We start from the raw sequence: 24,685 nt of genomic DNA, 5'->3' as shown, positions 1-24,685 counted from the left end.
GCATTTAAATAGATTTGAGAGATGTTTTCTTGAGCAGTCTGCGGTTTTCTGGTTCTTCTTGAACCTGGTACTTAATAACATAATAGGCAAAGGAGAGAGAAAGAGATAGGTAGTAGAGTGTATCAACACCAAGTCACCAAGTAATTAACATGGCTCTATCTTTCTGCTCAAGGAATGAAGTACATATACGACCGTGACATTGTCATTTCTTTTTCTTTCTAGAAGGTAGAAAGTATATAATGTAAGAGTGTTAGGAAGTGAGGCTGGTTGCTTAAACTATCAGGATTGTGGGCAGGGGCGGGGTGTAGGGGAAGAAATCACTATAAATGAACTTGGAGAAAACGTAAATAGATTTCCACTTTCTTCATGAAACATATAATCATCTTACTTTGTTTCCCCTCTTTTTCTCTCTGAATCTACCCTAGTTGATATGTTTGCCTGTGACCCAGTTTTGTTCTCCCAAGGGCCCTTCCATCCACTGTGGCATGAAGGGTAAAAGCTACAAAGACCTTTTCTTTGGCCATGTATCTCTTCACTGCCTCTTGGCTTACGCTGTAGTTGTTTTTTATTTGCAGGTCTGTGGCTGTCCTCTCTATTGGAAAGCCCCCATGTTCAGGGCTGCAGGGGGAGAGAAGACAGGATTTGTGTCAGCACAGTCATTCATTGCCATGTGGAAAAAGTAAGTATGTAAGCAGTCACTCTGGGTAGGCAAAGAACTGTGTGGTACTCGTGGCATACTTTATAAAGATCACCTGTGTTACTTGGTTCTTCATTTTCTCTTTACCCTTTATTCCAACAAGGAAAATTCATTAATTGACAACCATTTATACTCACACACAAGTTCTTTGTTACAAGCCTTTATCTTTGTCTTTAAACAGTAAAGGAGATATGTAAAAATACTTTTTGAACAGCTATTTGATAGTTTCTTCATTTTACTTGTTAAATTTGGGTCTCAGAATTTGAGTCTGGCAGCAGTGACATAAAAGGAGCTAGACTGTCCTTTAAGGGGAGCAAACCACATGTATCACATGAGCAATACATTTTCATTCTCATATAATCCAATTTAAAATTATACCTAGTTGAATTATACCTAAAAATAACTGAATTTTAATAGATTCTAATCATTATTTTTTGAAAGCTCCAGTTAAAGAAACAAAGGGCTAGTATTTATCAAGATATTCCTGGATTATACCGTTGTGACAAATATTCTTGAATTCAAGCCCAACTTTCTTCTTCCTTTTCTTTTTTTCTCCCCTCTTTCTTTTTTAGGAGCTATTTCTTGATGTATTTATACATTTTAGGAGAATATCATAACTTGCCCCTTGTACCTCTTTTAACAGATCAGCCCTCTTTATACATTTTCTTCTCTTTTCTGGGCTAAATACCCTTACTAGTAAACTATTGGGAAATGTCATTCACCTATTGTTGTTATTTAAAATTAACATGTAACAGCCACAGATTCAGTTTACAGACCTTCTGATCCCTTCATACCACCTAAAAGCCCCTAATAGTATAATGCTCTTCACTCTGAGAGGCCGAGATGAGAGAATTGCTTGAGCTCAGGAGTTCAAGACCAGCCTGAGCAAGAGTGAGACTCTGTCTCTACTGAAAATAGAAAAACTAGCCAGACATGGTGGCACACATCTGTAGTCCCAGCTACTTGGGAGACTGAGGCAGGGATTGCTTGAGCCCATGAGTCTGAGGTTGTAGTAAGCTATGGTGAGGTCACTGTATTCTAGCCAGGGCAACAGAGAGACTCTGTCTCAAAAGAAGAAAAAAAAGTATTCTTTATTTTAAAAATCTAGGAGCAAGCTGAGTCCACCCAGTTCTTTAGGTATTACATTAGAACTAAGGTGATCAGAGTATGTGTTGGTGTATAGAGCAACAGTAGCCACCATAAGAATAATTTTATTCCTTCATTCAGATGAATCATTTTAATTTCATCTCCAGGGAAAAGACAACTTCTGTAAAAAGCAAAAGGGGGAAAAAGACATGAAGCACAAGTCTTCACTTTGGTTAACTGCAGGAAAACTTGCTAATAAAGTTAAATAGCATGAACAACTGTCTTTTTTCATTTAAGAAAATTCTGTGATAGTGTGTCTCTAAATTAAAGCATTATTTTATGGTCAGATACTAAAATGGTTTGAGTGCCCTCTAGTGGGAACTCCTTTGAGCTCTTAAAATGCCTTTTAAAAAGCCAGGGTGTTTTAAGGGAGACCCAAATATGGCCATTTTGGGGAGACTAAGCAGCTAAGTGTGATTTGAGTCACCACCCTGACCTTGGAGAAGACATGTTCAGTTTTATAATTTTTTACAAATTGTACCCTTTGCATAAAGCAACTTGGGCCCAAGTACAGTATATTAAAACTTTCAAGTACAAAAACTGGCAGGTAAGGATACAGAATTAAAACATTTTGGCATATATATACCTATGCTGGCTTGTTCCAATAACAAGCTCTATATAGTCTTAAAAAATAAAGTCAAATACAAAAGTCAAAAACATAAAGGTAAATAATTCCCCTCATGTCAGAATGCTCATGGGTTAGAGCCTTCTATATCTCTCCTCCAAGTGGATCTGTTCCCCCTCATTTCCCTGTGTTACTGCCCATTTCAAATCTATACTCTGACATCTGTTTTTCTTACAGTCAGGACATTTTTAGAAGAAAGACAGTGCTCTACAGCTTTTTTGTTTGAGGTCCTAGAGTACCAGATTTTTAGCAGAACTCCTCTCAAATGGAGTCAATAATATTGCTTCAGCTTTATTATGCTTTATTTTCTTTTACCTTTTCATATCCAATATGTCATTTGTCCATTAATAAAACAATATTTTGTCTTAAAAGCTCTGGAAGATACCAGTTTAGAATAGCTATGCTTGCCTTCATTCTTCTTTATTCACCTATTAGAAGTAGTAGTAGCATTGTTATTGTTACTATTTAAAATCAACATATAATAGCAGATTCATCTTACAAATGTCTTCTAATCCCTTCATACAACCTAAAAGCCAGTAGCATTTATCAGCCATTAACATTGGCAGAAAATTGTAATTCACCTTTACTTTCTATTTCATAGCAAAAGGCATCCCTTGACTTTGTCCTCTCAGAGTAGCTCTCATCTGTCATATATCTGCTGTTTTTATTTAGTAGTGCTATACATTTTTTTATAAAAGTGCTCCTTTTTCAAAGACTTCACTGTCTTTCTGCTGTGATTATCCCACCCATTTTTTAATCCTGAGAGATGGCTCCTATTAGCTCCTATTGCACTAATCTTTTTCCAAAACATGTATTTATTTAACTTCAGGGGCATTGAGCATATTAAAGAACGATAAGGAGAATAAACATAAAAATCATACCATAGCTCTAATAATCAGAAGTGAAGTCAAGTCAGTTAAGTATGTATTTCTCAACTGACTGTTAACAGATATAACAAATACACGTCTGTTAGATCACAAACATTTTCTTGTTTTTCTTTCTTAATCATTTATCAAATGCTAACTGTGTCTGGCCTTGAGGATGCTTGAGATACAAAGAAAATAAGACACAGTTTTATGCTGTAAGGAGCTTAGAGTCTAGTGAAAGAGTTACACCAATAAGACTATACTGCTGTGGAATAGCCATGACAGAACTAAGCAGCACAGGGTGCAATGGAAGGACATGGGAGGCCAAGTGAGATTCCCTGGAAAGTGAAGTAGGAAAGAAGGGTGTTGCAGTAAGGAGGGTAGCATGTACAAATGCCTGGTGTGGGAGGGCATGGAACGTTTGGATACTACAAATGCAGAAATGGTAATGGAAGGGGCATGAGCTGATAGGATCAGATCCTGAAGACCTTTTATGTCAAGTCAAGGGCTTGGGCTTTAGCCTACTCCAAAAAGAATTTTAACTTGGACAGTGACATGATCGGATTCGTTTTTCAGAAACTGTTAGTGAGAGCCTGAGCATGGATACTGGCAATGAAGACAGAAGGGGGCAAATTTGGTAGAAATGAAAGGATGTGGTAGTTCATAGGCATTGGGGATGAAAGGAGGGGAGAGTCCATGATGACTCCCAAGTTTCTAGCTTAATATTTATCTACCAGTGGGTGCTTGGAATACCGGATAGGAATAGTGGAGCACTGAGGAATTTTCCTCAAAATGTTTTAGACAACTGTTCCTTTCTTTCCATTCCATTGTACCATCAAGTCCAGGGCCTTATTACTTACTTCATGCTGAGACCACTAGAAGGCAAGAGGGTCCTAAGAGGCCTCAGCATTCATCCGACCTTGTATCATAGACAACTCATCATTCTAAAACATCCTTTGATTATATAATTCCTTTACTTGGTTTTTTTTTTATCTAAATGGACTTCAGGTCAGACTGAAATTACCAACTATTGATGTTACAGTCATTATTTATTCAGAGGAGCCAGTCTTCCTAAACACTTGTTTCTTTTATAGATTGCTGAATAACCATCATGATGATGCCTCTAAATTCATCTGTCTTCTAGCAAAGCCCAGTTGCAGCTCTCTGGAACAGGAGGATTTCATCCCTTTACTTCAGGTAATTTCCATTTTCTTTTCAAAATAGGGCCTATTTTTGGCGTTTCAAAGGTTTTTAAAAATTTTTGTAACTATAACATATAGTCAATTAAGCTACACAAATCTAGAGGTCAGATTTCTAGAAGAGTGGATTCCAAACTTGTTTTAGCAGTAAAATCCTTTTGTTAAATGAAATTTAAAATAGAACCCAAGAGTAGAAAATATGTAAAACAGAGTTACTCTCACTGCGGCAGGGGAGAAGGCCGCTCAGGCTCCCTCTTGTCCACTCACAGCAATCACTAAAGCACCTTCTGAAACTTTAGAATTCAAGAAAATAACTTGAAAATTGCTGACACAGAATGTAGGTAAGAACCTAGTAGAAAGTAAGAAAAGGCCTTAGTGTAATCAGAATTGCCCTCGTGAACCCTGGCGTTCTCACTCAGTGCCTCTTGACTCTTGATTTAAGAACAGTTCAAAAATACTTGGTTTTCTGATTTTTCAACCCAAGACATATTTCAAACAGAAAATTAGAATAGGAAGAAGGGAGAGAGGATAACTAGAATCAAGCACACTGACATCTGCAAGACTACAAAGGTAGTCCACAGAGTAAGGAAAAAAAGAGACACAAAAAACTCTAAAAGCACTCCAGTCTGGAAGTAATTCAGGATAAGGGCAGTAGTCCCCAATCCCATTACCAGATTTCAGCTGAGATCAGTAATTTATATAAGTAGCACAGATTCTGTATTTACTTATCCAGAAAACTCACTTATATGAAGCAGCTTTCACTGGTGCAATCAGATAAATGAAACAACAGTACTGTATTATCTCAGATCTACCTGAGGTTTCTTCATCCTGGAGCTATGCCACAGCTGAGGTTTTACACAGTACCAGAGCATGAGGGTTGGGAGTTACTCCTTAGATATTAGTCATCCTTGGCTAGAAGATCCCTTCAGATCCAGAGGTCTTTGCTTTTTCCGTGCCATACGTCAGGCCCCAGAACTTTTGGTGAAGGTACCCATAGCCCATCTTCCTAGATGTATACACATGTGTTTTCTCCTGAGGTTTTAGCTGCCTCCCTAGGGGTGTTGCCAGGCAGCAAGTTCCCTTTGCTCTTAGCACCCACAGACTTCTCTTTATTCTGACACAAAGAGATCTTCTTATCTGCAGAAATCCTCCTCCTGTCATGTTCCTTTACGCTTCCCTGTCTCTGCCCTTAAATCTCCTTCCCTGTGTTGTCTACTTCCCTTCCCAGTAGGTGTGGGCTTCCTACTTACCACTTCAGAGCAGAGAAGAGAAGAAGCTTAGAAATATTCATGGCTTTTTGTGGCACTGTGTGTGGTGTAGGTTTAAATGCAGGGTCCACAAGCATTTGGTCTAGTTGTCCTTGTTAAGGTTAAAGAGAAAGAGACCTCCAACAGAAAGAGCCCACTTAAGAAGTGTTTCTATCTAGGCCTTCCTGTGAGAATCAGTTACATATCAGTATTGGATCTGTTTTTACTACAGCATTCTTCATAGCCTGATACACTAATATTCTTAATTTCAAGTCTAAATATTTGGTTTTCCTAAGCAGATCACAAATTTTTTGAAGCTAAGATCTGCCTTTCGTTTCTGTTAAATATACATCATTACTTTAGCTGTTGCAGCAAATCCTTGTTGGCTGTTAGTAAGGGTGCCTAAAGAAAGGCATAAAAATACATTGACATAGTTGGGTTGCTTTTTTTTTTAAGTTGTATTAATGGCTGCCATTATTTTTTTTAAAGATTTTTGCTGAAGTATACTTACACAAAATCACCCAAATCACAAATGTACTATTCAATGAATTTTCACAATATGGGCACATCTGTGTAAGTAGCATGCAGATTAAGAAACAACATTACCCATACCCCCAAAGTACCTCCCACTCCATCCCAGTCATTGCCAGCCAAGGGTAACTGCTGGTCTGACTTCTAACATCATATGGCATAGATTTTTTAATTATAGTAATAATTTTCCATATTTAAAATATGAAGTTTGGTTCTGATTTTATTTTACATTCAAGGCTTTTAGGCTTGTCTGAATTGACATGATGGTTTTGATTATCCTTAGAATTATTTGCTGCTGAGTTTTGTTCCCCTCAAAAAAATACTCATGAGAATGAGGATTATTAATAGTTCTTTGCATTTAATCAAGACAATTATACCTAATGATATCCAATCTCAAATATGCAATTGATGAACTATATTGGTAATAAAACAATAGGTTCCTTATCTGCTCCCCGTCCGCACTCCCTCAATCCATTCTTTTCCCTGCTCTGACCCTGCAAATTGCATGTTTTGGGCTCTCTAACTGACTAGCTTCTTGTTGAGTCTAGCTAATGGGAAGCATTGCCAGTATAGGGGAGGGCAGAGGAGAGGGAAGTTGACATTTCTTCCCCATTCTCTGCTTTATAATACAGCTCTCTTTATAATACAGCTTCTGCTGGACAGCCTCTTCTCCATGGTTCTGGTGCTTGCTAGCCTCCCAGGGCTTCAAAATCAAGACAATTCTATAAAGTAAAAAAGTAAATTAATTATTAGAGGAAAGCTGAAATTAGAAGCTTACATGCTTTAGTTAACTTCTAAGAAGAATTTACTTGATCTATGGCAATCAAAAACAGTATTTGTAAATTCTAGACTTCTACCACTACTGCCACTTCTACCACTACTCCCCTTGTTCCCTTGGCCCTAAGGATTGTAACAGTATCCTCCTGTTGCTAGCCCCGGGTGCCTCACCATCTCACCATTCCCTTGTCTGCCCCCTTAACCCTGCCCACAACTCTACATGTTGTCCCTTCATGAAAGGTTCATATGGTGAATTCTTTTCCTTGCAAGGACCCTACCCTGAGAGATGCAATTCTCAGTTTATCAGAGCTTTAATACAAACTTTGATAGGAAAGTAAGTTAAGTTTATACTAAGAGAACTACAGACAACAAAAAAATTATAATTATGAGTTAATGAACATTTATACTTACCTTAAAGCTAAGGAGAAATTTTATTTTTATTTAAGAAGTAGACTTGTGGAGTCTTCTAGTAAAAGATGACAAACTGACACATTCTCCTCTCATTCTTTCCCAAACTCTTCTGAAGTTAAAGTATTAGAAATTAAAAAGTAATAAACCTATGGAAATGGATAGAGTGGTAGAGAAACTCAATGTATAGGAAATTTAAACATATTTCTTGAAGATAGAAAGTGAACAGAAACAGGCTAAGGAAACCACAACCCAGAATGAGGAGCTGTGTGTGGGCTGTAGTGAAGTGAGCTTCTCTGCTCATCAAGAGTTCCAGAATGGCTATAAACTCAGGGTTGGTGGATCTGATGAGAAGTATTAGAAATGGGGATTCACTGAATGTTGGTGTACAGAACAATTGACTCCTTTCCTGGTAAATGCGGCCTGACATTTACTTACAAGCATAAACAAACTAACAAAAACAATAAAGCGTGCTCCAGATTCTAATGTGATAATTGCAAATTAAAGCTCTCCTTATTTCTTTGTATTTTGGCAATTGTGGGTGGGTCATGGAGGTCCCACCAGTTTACTCTAAAACGGTGCCTGCCAGTCATCACACCCAACCTAAATGCACGCAACTCCCAGGCAGACTTGGCACTCAAGAAAGATACCTCTTGAAAAATGGACCTACTTATATTTCACCAGAGGAAAATTATATCACCTATCTTGTCCTTCTTAAATATAAATGGACAACCAGGTATATGAGGAAAACCATAACAAGAGAAAAGTCAAGGTTAAGGAAAAACACAAAAAAAACTGACCTAGAAATAAACAAAACAAATTCAGGAAACAGAAGAGATGAGAATTTTAAAAAATTAATTACACATACTGATATAAATAAAGAATTGAATGGGAGAAGAGGCAAATCTGTGTAGAAGAATTCCAAATAGTTTAATAAATACTGCATGCCCAAGGGAAGGGGATTATAACTCTCCACTCCTTCACAGCAGAGTGGCTGTACATAGTGATTTGTAGGGGACCAGGGGAGTAACTGTACAGTGGAGGAACCTGACAGACACTGCCTCAGTCTGGTGATCAAAATCAACATCAACAGTCATAAATCATGTTGATAATATATACCCTTGTTAGGATATGATACAATAGCATGTTACCTCTGCAGTCTGTCTCCCAAAAATCCATAAGCCCAGTCTAATCATAAGAAAAAAAACATCAGATAGATTTCAATAGAGGCACATGCTGCACAGTACCTGACCAGTACTTATCAAAACTGTCAAGGTCATCAAAAAGAGGGAAAGTCTAAGAAACTGTCCACAGGCAAAAGGAGTCTAAGGAAACATGACAAGTAAATGGAATGTGGCATCCTAGAACGAAAAAAGACATTAGGAAAAACTAAGGAAATGTGAATAAAGCATAGACTTTAATAACAATGTATCACTATTGGTTTATTACTTCAGAACAAGTGTACCATACAGTAAATGAAAGATGTTAATAATAGGGGAAACTGGGTATAAAGTATATGGGAACTCTCAGTACTATTTTCTCAAATTTTTTTTGTAAATCTAAATGGCCAACAGGTATATAAAAAAATGCCCCAAATCACTAATCATCAGAGAAATGCAAATTAAAACCACAATGAGATATCACCTTATACCTGATAGAATGATTGTTATGAAAATGATGAAAGATGACAAGTATTGGCAGGATGTAGAGAAAAGGGTATCCTTGCACACTGTTGGTGAGATTGTAAATTAGTACAGCCATTATGGAAAACAGTTTGGAGGATCCTCAAAAAATTAAAAATAGAACTACCATATGATCCAGCAATCTCACTGTGAGTATATATCCAAGGGAAATGAAATCAGTATGTCAAAGAGATATCTGCAGTTCCATGTTCATTGTAGCATTATTCACAGTAGCCAAGATATGTAATCAACCTAAATATACATCAGTGGATGAATATATAAAGAAAATGTGGTATATATACACAGTGAAATACTATTCAGCTTTAAAAAGGAAAGAAATTCTGTCATTTGCAACAACGTGGATGAACCTGAGGGACATTATGTTAAGTAAAGTAAACCAGGCATAGAAAAATAAATACTACATGATCTCACACTTAAATGTAAAAAAGGTGAATTCATAGAAGTAGCGAATAAAAAGGTGGTTACCAGGTGCTGGTCAATGGATACAAAATTACAGTTAGATAGGAAGAATAAGTTCATGAGATCTATGTACAACATAGTGACTATAGTTAATAACAATGTATTCTGTTCTTGAAAATTAGAGGTTTTTTTTTTTTTTTTTTTCCTGAGATAAAGTCTCACTCTGTTGCCCATGCTAGAGTGCTATGGCATCAACCTAGCTCACAGCAACCTCAAACTCCTGTGCTCAAGCGATCCTCCTGCCTCAGCCTCCTGAGTAGCTGGGACTACAGATGTGCACCACACCCGGGTAATTTTTCCAATTTTTAGTAGAGACAGGGTGTCACTCTTGCTCAAACTGGTCTCGAACTCCTGACCTCAAGTAATCCTCCTGCCTCAGCCTCCCAGGGTGCTAGGATTACAGGCGTGAGCCACCGGGCCTGGCCTTGAAAATTATTAAGAAAGTAGATTTTAAGTGTTCTCACCACAAAAAAAGATAAGTATGTGAGATAATACATATGTAAATTAGCTTGAGTTACCCCTTCCACAGAGTATACATATTTTAAAACACATTGCACATGATAAATATATACAATTTTTATTTGTCAACTTAAATAATGTTTAAAAAGACAAATAAAAAAACAAGCATAAACTGTTACGAAAACAGAATGCTGACACGAGAAAGCTGTTAGAATTTTAAAATGTAAGTACCAAAACTTTAAAAGTCAGCATATAACCTGGAAAGTAAATTTGAGGGTATCTCTCAGAGAGAGAAAGATAAGGGACATAGAAAGCCAATCCAGGAATTTCACCATCTAACTAAATGGAGTCTGGGGAAGAAAGAAGGGAAAAATAGAGAGAAGGAAACCCTCCAAGAAGACAATACAGAATCAGCCAGGTGCAGTGGCTCATGTCTGTAATCCCAGCATTTTGGGAGGCCAAGGCAGGAGGATTACTTGAGGTCGGGAGTTTGAGACCAGCCTGGGCAACACAGCAAGACCTCAATCTCTACAAAAAATTTAAAAATTAGCTGGACATGGTGGTGCACACCTGTAGTCTTAGCTACTCAGGAGGCTGAGGCAGGAGGATCATTTGAGCCCAGGAGTTCAAGATTGCAGTGAGCTATGATTGCACCACTATACTCCAACCTGGGCTACAGAGGGAGACGCTGTCTCTAAAAAGAAGAAAGAGAGAAAGAGAGAGGGAGGGAGGAAGGGAAAGAAAGAGAGAGAGGAGAGAGAGGAAAAAAAGAAAGAAAAGAAAGATTACAAAACTAAAGGGTACAAGTCGTTTGGTTGAAAAGATCCAGAGTGCCAACTACAATGAATTTTTAAAAGACTCATTCATAAACATGTCTTTTTGAAGTTTTAGAAAAATAGGGATGAAGAGAAGATACTAAAATATCTAGACAGGAAAACCAGGTCACCTTAACAGGAACAAGAGTTAAGATGGTATTAGACTCTCATTGGCAACTCAGGGGAAATGGATTTGAACTTAGATTTCTGTATACTGCCAAGTTATCAAGATTAGAATATGCACTCCACATTTTGGAAGCTAAGCGGGGTAAAAAAAAAAAAAAAAAGGATTAGAATAAAGGTATTCCTGGACATTCGCAGTCTCAGAAAATTTATTTCCTTTATAAGTTAATTCCTTATTTCTTAGGGAATTACTTGAGTATATACTGCAGCAAAATAAGTAAACCAGGAAAGCAATAAAGAGGAATGTATGAGATCCAGGACACAGTGGATTCAATCCAAAGAAGCAATTACGATCAGTCCCAGGATAATAACTGAAGAGCATCCAATCCAGAAGAGAGAAGAAGGTTGGTAGGACTTCTCAGGCCAGGCATTCTCCATAAAGGGGGAGAAGGGAGGCAAGGAGCAACTCCATGCAATATAGTTATATTTCAGAATAAGGACACTGGAGGGTATGATATATCAACAAGTTTTTTAAAAATTAGAAACTCCATGAAAAATGTAAAAGAAACTTGTGATCTAAACACAAAGCAAACTAAAATATGGCATGATTATAAACAGCTAATGGAAAATTAGAAAAGAGTTTCTAATCTCAATGCTGAGAACATTCTCCTTTGAATGCCCCAAGGAACGTGATACTGGACACATAAGAAATGAAATGCATTCCTTGTAGATTGCTTAAACTAGCATCTAACAGTATTTATATAGCCAAAATATCATAAAACATTTTAGTTTATAACATCTAAAATCACCCTGTGGATAAACTATAGAAAACTTTATTATGATTACAGAACATTATGTAAACAACCATGACAACATAGAAATCAAATATTGCTAATAAAATGTGAAGGGGAAAGAGAGGGAGAAGAGAAAATAGGATAGGGATGCTATTATCATCATACTATGTAAAGGAAAATCAAGGAACTAGATGTGTAAATACATCATTTGCAGTTTACAAAGATAACGGAAGAACTAAACGTCATCATCTCAAATATGGAGATATAGGAGTAAAGTGGGACAGTATAAATGAGCTAAATCCTCATCTGTCCTAGCAAAGAATCAATTGATACTTTCTAAAGCTAATAAGGCAACAAAGAAATTATAATCTTAATTATGTTTTAATCAAATTTATGTTTAACTATAGAGGTAACGAGCAAAAGACCTTAAAGTATAAATGATTAGAAAGAAGTGGGGGCCGGGCGTGGTGGCTCACGCCTGTAATCCTAGCACTCTGGGAGGCCGAGGTGGGCGGATCGTTTGAGCTCAGGAGTTCGAGACCAGCCTGAGCAAGAGCGAGACCTCATCTCTACTAAAAATAGAAAGAAATTATATGGACAGCTAAAAAAAAAATATATATATATATAGAAAAAATTAGCCGGGCATGGTGGTGCATGCCTGTAGTCCCAGCTACTCGGGAGGCTGAGACAGGAGGATCGCTTGAGCCCAGGAGTTTGAGGTTGCTGTGAGCTAGGCTGACGCCACGGCACTCACTCTAGCCTGGGCAACAGAGTGAGACTCTGTCTCAAAAAAAAAAAAAAAAAAAAAAAAAAGAAAGAAGTGGGGCTAAAGATGGATGGGGTAGGTTTGTAGAATGTTTCTTTCTTTCTTTTTTTTTTTTTCAGAATATTATAGGGATACACACATTTTGGTTACATAATTTGCTTTTGTAGAGTTTGAGTCAAAGTTATAATTATGCCCTTCACCAAGTTAGTGTGCATTGTACTCGTTAGGTGTGAGTTTACTCATCCTCTCCTCTCCCCTCTCACCTACTTGATTTCCCTTGAGTTTTACTTCCCTATGTGCACCTAAGCGTTGATTGATTACTTCCAGTTTACTATTGAATACATCTGGTGTTTGTTTTTCCATTTTTGTGATACTTCACTTTGAAGAATGACCTCCAGTTTCATCCAGGTTATTACAAAAGATACTAGATCACCATTTTTTTATGGCTGAGTAGTGCTCCATGTTACACATATACTAAATTTTATTAATCCACTCACGTAGTAATGGGCACTTGAGTTGTTTCTACATCTTTGTGATTGTGAATTGTGCTGCTGTAAACATTCACGTGCAAGTGTCTTTTTCTAAAATGTCTTTTTTACCCTTGGGTAAATACCTAGTAGTGGGATTGCTAGATCAAACGATAACTCTACTTTTAGTTCTTTGAGGTATCTCCATACTACTTTCCATAGAGGTTGTACTAGTTTGCAGTCCCACAACAGTGTATAAGTGTTCCTTTTTCTCCTCATCCTCACCAGCATCTGTTGTTTTCAGACTTTTTTGATAAAAGCCATTCTCACTGGAGTTAGGTGATATCTCATTGTGGTTTTGATTTGCATTTTCCTAATGATTAGAGACATTGAGGATTTTTTCATATGTTTTTGGCCATTGGAAAGTTTCTGTTCATGTCCTTTGCCCACTTTTTAATGGGGTTGTTTGATTTTTTTTTCTTGCTGATTTGCTTGAATTCTTTGTAGATTCTAGTTATCAGCCCTTTATCGTATATATAGCATGCAAATATTTTCTTCCATTCTGGAAGTTATTTGCTCTATTGATTGTGTCCTTGGCTGTGCAGAAGCTTTTTAATTTGATCGAGTCCCATTTATTTATTTTTGTTGTTGCTGTGACTGCTTTTGGGGTCTTCTTCATAAATTCTTTGCTTAGGCCAATGTCTATAAGAGTTTTTCCAACATTTTCTTCTAGAATTCTTATAGTTTCATGCCTTAGGTTTAAGTCTGTTATCCATTGTGAATTAATTTTTGTGAGTAGTGAAAGGTGCAGATACTGTTTCAGTCTTCTACATGTGACTATCTAATTCTCCTAGCACCATTTATTTTGTTTGTTTGTTTGTTTGTTTTTGTTTTTTTAATGTCAAAATAATAGAAGTTAGTTTATTAAATGAGTTTATGTCAAATTCCCAAATTGAGATGTTAAAGAACATATTTAATAGTTATACAAATACTCATGCTATTTACTTAAATGTGCTTATTAAAGAAATCTAAGCCTAGTTACAAATAAAAAGCATTGTTATTAAAATTAATTAATGAGATACCACTTCCGATAATGGCTGATTAAGTTCCCCTTGGGCCAGCCCGCCAAGTCTGGGCAATATAGAAAACAACTCCCCGAAGGCCTTGCACAGCATCCAGAAGTGGGTAGTCACTGGCAGTGAGCCTCAAGCCTTTCATCTGATGCTTTAGTTTTTGCTTCTTTTGTTCCCTCTCTCTTTTGTTCCCACTCTCTCTCTATTTTCTTTTCTTTTTTTTTTATTTCAGCTCATTATGGGGGTACAAAAGTTCAGGTTATATATATTGCCCATACCTCCCCATCCCCCCAAGTCTGAGCTTCAAGTGTGTCCATTTCCTTGACAGTGCACATTGCACTCATCATGTAGGTATGCACCCATCCTCTCCCCCACTCCTATCCCCCCCAGTCAGAACTTCAAGCGTGTCCATTCCCCAGACAGTGCGCATTCACACTCATCATGTAGGTATACACCCATCCCCTCCCCCCACCCCTACCTCTGTCCGATATCCAATGGTGTTATTCCCAAATGTGCACTCAGGGAAACCAGTTTGCTGGTGAGTACATGTGGCTAGCACCATTTATTGAATAGAGATTCTTTATCCCAGTGTATGTTTTTGTCTGCATTGTCTAAGATCAGATGGCAATATGAGAATGGATTCATATCTGGGTTCTCTGTTCTGATCCATAGATCTCTATCTCTCTTTTTGTGCCAGTATCATGCTGTTTTGGTTACTATAGCCAGTATAGCTTCAAGTCTGGTAAAGTTATGCCTCCCGATTTGTTCTTATTATGTAAGGTTATATTAGCTATTTGGGGTCTTTTCTGGTTCCATATGAAGTGTAGAACTATTTTTTCTGGGTCTGCAAAAAACTAAAGTTGGTATTTTAATGGGGATTTCATTGAACCTGTAAATCATTTTGGGTAGACATTTTAACAGTGTTGATTCTGCCCATCCATGAGCATGATATGTTTTTCCATCTGTTTACATCCTCTGCAGTTTCTTTCCTCAGTGTTTCATAGTAATCCCTGTAGAGGACTTTCACCTCCTTAGTTAAATATATTACTAGGTATTTTATTTTCTTTGTTGCTATTGTGAAAGGTAATGCTTCTTTGATTTGATTCTCAGCTTGACTGTTATTGGTGTATATGAAAGCTACTGATTTGTGTACATTGATTTTTGTAGCTGAGACTTTACTGAATTTATTTATCAATTCCAGGAGTCTCTTGGTTGAATCCTTGGGATCTTGTAGATATAAGATTATATCATCAGTAAAGAGCAATAGTTTGACCTCTTCTTTCCCTCATTTGGATACCCTTGATTTCCTTCTTGCCTGATTACTCTGGCTAGGACTTCCAGCACCATGTTGAATAGAAGTGATGGTGGTGGGCAACCTTGTCTGGTTCCAGTTCTAAGTGGCAATGCTTTCAAATTTTCCCCATTCAATATGATGTTGGCTGGGGGGTGTCATATATGGCTTTAATAATTTTGAGGTATGTCCTATTTATGCCTATTTTGCTAAGAGTTCTTATCACACAAGGGTGCTGAATTTTGTCGAATGCTTTTTCTGTGTCTATTGAGAGGATCATATCGTCTTTCTTTTTGCTTCTATTTATGTGGTGAATTGTATTTATAGATTTGTGTATGTTGAACCATCCTTGCATCTCTGGGATGAAGCCCACTTGGTCGTGGTGAATTGTTTTTTTGATGTGCAGTTGAATTCGGTTTGCTAAGATTTTATTGAGAATTTTTGCATCTATATTCGTAAGGGATATTGGCCTATAGTTTTCTTTTTTTTCTTGTGTCTTTTCCTGGCTTTGGTATCAAGGTGATATTGGCTTCATAGAATGCGTTGGGGAGGATTCCTTCTTTCTCAATGTTATGAAATAATTTCTGCAGTATAGGTACCAGTTCTTCTTTGAAGGTTTGGTAAAATTTGGGTGTGAGACCGTCTGGTCCAGAAATTTTTTTTGTTAGAAGATTTTTTATTGCTGCTTCAATTTCAGTGCTTGATATTGGTTTGTTCAGGAGTTCTATTTCTTCCTGGTTGAATCTAGGGAGGTTGTGTGTTTCCAAGAATTTGTCCATTTCCTCCACATGTTCAAGTTTATGAGCATGGAGTTTATTTTATAGTATTCAAAGATGATATTTTGTATTTCTGCGATATCAGTTGTGATTTCTCCTTTTTCATTTCAGATTGAGTTTATTAAAGTCCTTTCCTTTCTGCTTCTGGTTAATCTAGCAAGAGACCTGTCAGTTTTGTTTATCTTTTCACAGAACCAACTTTTTGTTTCGTTAATCTTCTGTATAGTTCTTTTATTGTCAATTTCATTTAGTTGTGCTCTGATCTTGGTTATTTCTTTTCTTGTGCTGTGTTTAGGATGGACTTCCTCTTCCTTTTCCAGTTCCTTGAGACAATTCATTAGATTGTTTATTTGTGTTCTTTCTGTCTTTTGGATGTGGGCATTTAAGGCTGAGTTTTCCTCTCAAGACTGCTTTTGCTGTATCCCACAGAATTTGATAACTTGTGTCCCCATTATGATTTAGTTCAAATGATCTTTTGATTTCCATCTTTATCTCCACACAAATGGAAACCAAAAGTGAACAAGAGTAGCAAAATTTATTATATCAGATTTAAACAGACCTTAAGTCAAAAACAATTTTTAAAAGACAATGAAAGGCATGATATAATGATAAAGGGATCAATCTAGTAAGAGGATATAACAATTTTAAATACATATGCACCCAGCACTGAAGCACCCAGATTTATAAAGGACATATTACTAGATCTAAAGAGAGATATACTCCAATAGAGTAATAGTGGGGGACTTCAATGCCCAACTCTCAGCATTAGACAGATCATCTAGACAGAAAGTAAACAAAGAAACATTGGATTTAAACTGGACTTTAAAGTAAATGGATCAAGTAAATGGATCTAATAGACATTTACAGAACATTTTATCCAACAAGTGCAGAATATTCTTCTCATCAGCACATAGAACATTCTCCAGGGTAGACCGTATGTTAGGCCACAAAACAAATCTCAGCAAATTTTAAAAAATCAAAATCATATTACATATCTTCTCAGACCATAATGGAATAAAACTAGAAATCAATACCAAGAACTTTGGAAACTATACAAATACACGGAAATTAAACAACATGTTTCTGAAGTACCATTGGGTCAATGAAAAAATTAAGGTGGAAATCAAAAAATTTCCTGAAACAAAAGAAAATGGAAACATCACATACCAAAACCTGTGGGATACAGCAAAAGCAGTGCTAAGAAGGAACTTTATAGCAACAAATACCTACATCAAAAAAGTAGAAGGATTTCAAATAAATAATATAACAATGCACCTCAAGAAACAAGAAAAGCAAGAACAAACCAAAAATTAGCAGAAGGAAAGAAATAATAAAGAGCAGAGTAGGCTTAAAATAGATGAATAGAGACTTAAAAAAATGAATAAAACAAAAAATTGGTTCCTCAAAAGTATAAAATTGATAAACTACTAGCTAGATCAACCAAGGGAAAAAAAGACCCAAATAAATAAAATTAGAAATGAAAAAGGAAACATTACAACTGATATGACAGAAACACAGAAGATCATCAGAGACCATTATCAACAACTATACACTAACAAACTAGAAGACCTAGAGGAAATGGATTAATTCCTGGAAACATATAACCTACCAAGATTGAATCAGGAAGAAATAGAAAACCTGAACAAGCCCAGTGAGTAATGAGATTAAATCAGTAATAAAAAGTCTCCAAAGAAAAGCTCAGGATCAGATGGATTCACTGCCAAATTCTACCAAACATATAAAGAACTAATACCAGTCCTCTTCAAACTATTCCCAAAAATTGAAGAGAGAAGAATTTTCCCTAACTCATTCTATGAGGCCAGTATTACCCTGATACCAAAACCAGACAGACACACAATAAAAAAATAAATTATAGGCCACTGTCCCTGATGAATATAGATGCAAAAATCCTCAACAAAATACTAGAAAACTGAATCCAACAGAACATTGAAATATAATACACCATGATCAAGTGGGATTTTTACCAGGGATGTGAGGATGGTTCGGTGTACACAGATCAATAAATATGATACATGACATCAACAGAATGAAGGACAAAGATCATATTGTCATCTCAATAGATGCAGAAAAAGCATCTTATAAAATTCAATACCCTTTCATAATAAAAGCTCTCAGCAAACTAGGCATAGAAGGAACATACCTCAACACGATAAAGGCCCAGACAAATTCACAGCTAATATCATACCAAATGGGAAAAGGTTGAAAGCCTTTCTTCTAAGAACAGGAACAAGACAAAGTGCCCATTCTCACCACTTGTATTCAGCTAATATTAGAAATCCTAGCCAGACCAATCAGGCAAGAGAAAGAAATAAAAAACATCCAAATTGAAAAAGATAAAGTCAAATTTTCCTTTTTTGCAGATGACATGATCTTATATTTAGAAAACCTCAAAAAACTCCACCAAACAAACTCTTAGAACTGATACACAAATTCAGTAAAGTTATAGGATACAAAATCAACATATAAAAATCAGTAGCATTTCTATACCAATAATGAAATAGCCAAAAAAGAAATCAAGAAGGCAATCTCAGCTGGGCATGGTGGCTCATGCCTGTAATACTAGCAGTTTGGGAGGCTGAGGTGGGAGGATACTTGAGGCCAGGAGTTTGAGACTAGCCTGAGCAAGAGCAGGACCTTGTCTCTATGAAAAATAAAAAAAATTAGTCAGGCTTCATGGCATGTGTCTGTAGTCCCAGCTACTTGGGAGGCTGAGGCAGGAGGATTGCTCGAACCCAGGAGTTAGAGGTTATAGTGAGCTACAATGACACCAGTGCACTCTAGCCCAAGCAATAGAGCAAGATCCTGTCTCAAAAGAAAAAAAAAGGCAATCCCAGGTATAATAGCTACCAAAAAATGAGACACTTAGGAATAAATTTAACCGAGAAGGTGAAAGATTTCTACAAGGAAAACTACAAAACACTGGTGAAAGGAACTGAAGAGGACACAAACAAATGGAAAGACACCCAATGCTCATGGATCAAGAGAATTAATATTGCTAAAATGACTATACTTCCCAAACTGATCTACAGATTCGGTGTAATACCTATCAAAATACCAGTGTAACTTTTCACAGAAATAGAAAAAGCAATCCTTAAATTTATATGGAACCAAAAAAGGACCCAGGTAGCCAAAGCAATCTTGAGCAAAAAGAACAAAGCTGCAGACCTCACATTACCTGACTTCAAAACATATTACAAGGCAATAATAACCAAAACAGCGTTGTGCTGGTACAAAAATAGAGACATAGACCAATGCAACAGAATAGAGAGCCCAAATATAAAACCATCTACCTACAACCACTGATCTTCTCTTTTTTTTTTTTGAGACAGAGTCTCGCTTTGTTGCCCGGGCTAGAGTGAGTGCTGTGGCGTCAGCCTAGCTCACAGCAACCTCAAACTCCTGGGCTTAAGTGATCCTACCGCCTCAGTCTCCCGAGTAGCTGGGACTACAGGCATGTGCCACCATGCCCGGCTAATTTTTTCTATATATATTTTAGTTGGCCAGATAATTTCTTTCTATTTTTAGTAGAGACGAGGTCTCACTCTTGCTCAGGCTAATCTCGAACTCCTGACTTCGAGCAATCCACCCGCCTTGGCCTCCCAGAGTGGTAGGATTACAGGTGTGAGCCACCGCGCCTGGCCTACAACCACTGATCTTCAACAAAGCAGACAACAACATACACTGGGGAAAAGAAGTCCTATTCAATAAATGGTCATGGGAAAATTGAATAACCACATGCAGAAGAATGAAACAGGACCCCTGTCTCTCACCACTCACAAAAATTAATTCAAGATGGATAACAGACTTAAATGTAAGGAATGAAACCATAAAAATTCTAGAAGAAAATGTAGGAAAAACTCTGATAGATACTAGCCTAGGCAGAGAATTTCTGACTAAGACCCCAATGGCAATTACAGCAACAACAAAAATAAGTAAATGGGATTTGATTAAACTAAAAAGCTTCTGTACAGCTAAGGAAATATCAACAGAGCAAATAGAAAAGTTACAGAATGGGAGAAAATATTCGTAAGCTGTATATCCAATAAAGAACTAATATCCACAATCTACAAAGAACTCAAACAAATCAGCAAGAAAAAAAAAAAACCTCATTAAAAAGTGGACAAAAGACATAAACAGAAGCATTTCAAAAGAAGATAGACAAATGGCCAACAAATACATGAAAAAATGCTCAATGTCACTAATCATCAAGTAAATACAACTTAAAACTACAATGAGGTATTACCCTAACGTTGTTAGAATGGCTTTTATTAAAAAGTCCAAAAACATAGATGCAGAGAGAAAGGAATGCTTATACACTGTTGGTGAGACTGCAAATTTTTACAATCTCTATGGAAAACAGTATGGAGATTCCTCAAAGAACTAAAAGTAGACCCATTCTTCTAAGTGAAGTATCATAAGAATGGAAAAACAAGCACCATCAAATTGGTACTAATTGATCAACACTTATGTGCACATATGGAAGTAACATTCATCGGGTGTCAGGCAGCTGGGAAGTGAGAGGAGGGGATGGGTATATTCACAACTAATGGGTGCAGTGTGCACTGTCTGGGGCGTGGGCACTCTTGTAGCTCTGACTTAGGTGGTGCAAAGGCAATGTATGTAATGTAAACATTTGTACCCCTGTAATATTCTGAAATAAAAAAAATTAAAAAAAAAAAAAACAGAAGTAGGCCTACAATTCAATCCAGCAATCCTACCACTAGGTATCTTCCCAAAGGAAAAGAAGTCATTTTATCAAAAAGACACCTGCACTCAAATTTTTATTGCAGCACAATTCACAATTGCAAAGATGTGGAATCAACCCAAGTGCCCATCAATTCATGAATGGATAAAGAAAATGTGGTATATATACACCGTGGAGTACTACTCGGCCACAAAACAGTGAATTAATGTCTTTTGCAGCAATTTGAATGAAACTGGAGACCATTATCCTAAGCGAAGTATCTCAAGAATGGAAAAACAAACACCACATGTACTCTCTAATAATTTTGGACTAATTGATGGGCACACATGGTCACAAAAATAAGTAAAAATCATTGGAAATCAAGAAGGGGGTAGGAGACGGGTCAAAACCTACTTAACAGGTACAATGAACACTATTTGGATGATGAGCACACTTATAACCCTGACTAAAGAACTATAAAAGCTATCCATGTAACAAAAAATTTGTACCCCCCTAATATTTTAAAATTTAAAAAAGAAAAAAAAACAAAAAAAAAAAAAAGAAAGAAAAGAAAAGAAACTAATCTCTAAACTACGTAGCTACATATTTTATGATTTCAACTCTGTGACATTCTGGAAAAGGCAAAACTATGGAGACAGTAAAAAGATGAGTGGTTGACAGGGGTTATCAGGGAAGGAAGGATGAATAAGCAAAGCACAGAGAAATTTTAAGGCAGTGAAACTACTCTGTGATGCCATAATGGTGAGTATGCATTGGTATACATTTATCAAACCCACAGAGTGTACAACACCATGAGTGAACCCTAATGTCAACTATGGACTTTGGATAATGATATGTCAATGTGTTTTCAATTATAACAAATGTACCCCTCTAGTGGGGTACATTGATAATGAGGGAAACAATGCTTGTGTGGGCAGAGCGTATATTAAAAGTCACTGTACCATCCATTCTCTGTACCAAGTCTATTTTTTAAAAAAGGAAAAGCAAGAAAAAAAGAAAAATTTCAGAGTACTGTACAACATCGTGACTATAGTTAATAACAGTGTATTATAATAACAGTGTAAAATAAATAAATAAATAAAAATGAGCAAGAGATGTGTATAAACTTTTTTCAAAGGAAGACATACAGATGGCCAACAGATATATGAAAAAATGGTCAACATCACCTGTCATCAGTGAAACCACAGTGAGATATCATCTTACTGCAGTTCAATGGCTATTACCAAAAAGACAAAAAATAACAAATGTTGACGAGGAGATGGAGGAAGGGAACTCCTCTGCATTGTAGGTGGGAATGTAAATTATTAGTACAGCCACTTTGGAAAACAGTTTGGAGATTTCTCTAAAAACTTAAAATAGATCTACTATATGATCTAGCCATCCCCCTGCTGGGTATTTATTTATCCAAAGGAAAAGAAATCAGTATATCAAAGGGATACCCAGACTCCCATGTTTATTGCAGAACTATTCACAATATCAAAGATATGGAATCATCCTAAATTCCCATCAACAGATGAATGGATAAAGATATCCATATCTTTATGGATTTATATAGATCTATATGTATATCTACATATCTTATATCTATATATGTACATATACATAAGATATATGTATATATACATGATAGAATACTATCTGGCCATAAAAAAGAATGTAATGTTATTTGCACAACATGGATGGAATTGGAGGTCATTATGTTATGTGAAAAAAGACAAATATCACATGTTTTCACTCACATGAGGGAGCTAAAAAAGGAAATCACAGGGAGGTAGAGAGTGGCATGATTGATACCAGAGACTGGGAAGAATGTATGGATGGGAGCGGGGGATCAAGAGAGATCAGTTAATGAGTACAAATATACAGTTAGATAGAAAGAATAAGTCCTAACATTTGATAGCAGAGTAGGGTGACAACAGTTTACAACAATGTATTGTATTTTTCAAAACAGCTGGAAGAAACGACCTGAAATGTACCCAACACATAGAAATAATAAATATTCGGGTGATGGATACTCTAAGTACCCTGACTTGATCATTACACGTTCTATGTAGGTAACAAAATTTCACATGTACCCATAGATAAGTACAAATATAATGTACAAGAAATTAAAATTAATAATAAATAGTGCAAGAAACCAGAAAAAATATGTTGAGAATTAAAAAAAGAAGTATAAAGATCATTGGTGAGCTGTGGGAAAACTTCAAGCAGCCTAACATACATATAGATGGAAGGAAGGGTGTTTTATAACAAAGAATTTTTCAAGTCTTTGTCCCAAGTTCCTAGGACAGAGCTTTTAAACCCTTGGAATTTCCTAAATGATAGGAATGTCTTTGTTTTCCATGGTGAGCCCTAGATATTTCAGGATGGGGACTTGCCATGCCAGAAAGGCCAACCATGTGACTAAAGTTGGGGCTTTTAGCCAGGTAATACAACCTCAACTCCTTCAAGGGGCGGGGGCCTAGAGATTGAATTCATTAACATGGCCAGTGATTCAATCGATTATGCCTACATGATAAAACACCAATAAAAACTCTGAACGCTGAAGCTCAATTGAGCTTCCCTGGTTAGTGATATATAACAATGTGTTGGAACGATGAAGCATCGTGAGAAAACAACCTAAGCATCATTTGACAGGTAAACAGATAAAGAGAATACATTATGTATATACAATGGAATATTATTCAGCCTTAAAAAAAAAAAAGGAAATCCTGTTATATGCCATAAGATGTATGAATCTTAAGGACATGGAAAGGGAAATAAGTCACAAAAAAGGCCGGGCGAGGTGGCTCACGCCTGTAATCCTAGCACTCTGGGAGGCCAAGGTGGGCGGATCGTTTGAGCTCAGGAGTTCGAGACCAGCCTGAGCAAGAGCGAGACCCCATCTCTACTAAAAATAGAAAGAAATTATATGGACAGCTAAAAATATATATAGAAAAAATTAGCCGGGCATGGTGGCGCATGCCTGTAATCCCAGGTACTCGGGAGGCTGAGACAGGAGGATCGCTTGAGTTCAGGAGTTTGAGGTTGCTGTGAGCTAGGCTGACGCCACGGCACTCTCTCTAGCCTGGGCAACAGAGTGAGACTCTGTCTCAAAAAAAAAAAAAAAAAAAAGAAATAAGTCACAAAAAGGTGACTACTATATATTTTCAATTATGTGAGGTATATAAAGTAGTCAAACTTAGAAAATATACGGTGGTTGTTAGAGACTGGGGGAGGACTAAGTTGTTCGGTGGATATAGAGTTTTGGTCATGCAGGATGGAGTGGAGGCGTTCTGGGGATCTGTTGCACAATAGTGTGCATGTGGTTAACAATATTGCACTGTACTGTTGGAAATTGTTGGGAGGGTGAATTTTATGTGCTTTTTCTGCCACAATAAAAAAAAAAAAAGAAAGCTGGGTGGTTATATTAGTACCAAAGTAGTATTTAGAGCAAATAATATTGCTAGGGAATAATAAAGGGATCAGTTCATCAAGAGGACATAACAGTTCTAAATGTTTGTGTACCTAATAATAGACCTTCAAAGTGCATGAAGCAAAATCTGATAGAACTGCAAAGATAAATACACAATTATAGATGTCCATACACTGCTCTTAATACTGAAAAGAATACACAGAAAATCAATAAGGTTGTAGAACACTTGAACAACACTTCAACCAACCTGAACTAATTGCCATTTATTTTACACTTAAACCCATCAACTTTCCTTTCTCGTGTACACAGACTATTTACCAAG

General features: G+C 36.7%; 1 protein-coding gene across 2 annotated transcripts in view; it reads left to right on the top strand.

Moving 5' to 3' along the window:
* The window catches only part of PPP2R3A (protein phosphatase 2 regulatory subunit B''alpha), a 105,924-nt gene that overhangs the window by 28,027 nt on the left and 53,212 nt on the right, over positions 1-24,685 (top strand). For both annotated transcript variants that reach the window (XM_069473210.1, XM_069473211.1), the window contains exons 3-4: positions 576-679; positions 4,429-4,531. In XM_069473210.1, the coding sequence (XP_069329311.1) occupies positions 576-679; positions 4,429-4,531 (207 nt within the window). The remainder of the gene's footprint in view (positions 1-575; positions 680-4,428; positions 4,532-24,685) is intronic.

Source organism: Eulemur rufifrons, chromosome 7 (genome assembly GCF_041146395.1).
Source record: "Eulemur rufifrons isolate Redbay chromosome 7, OSU_ERuf_1, whole genome shotgun sequence".
Lineage (NCBI taxonomy): Eukaryota > Metazoa > Chordata > Mammalia > Primates > Lemuridae > Eulemur > Eulemur rufifrons.
This window is presented reverse-complemented; position numbering and strand designations above follow the sequence as displayed.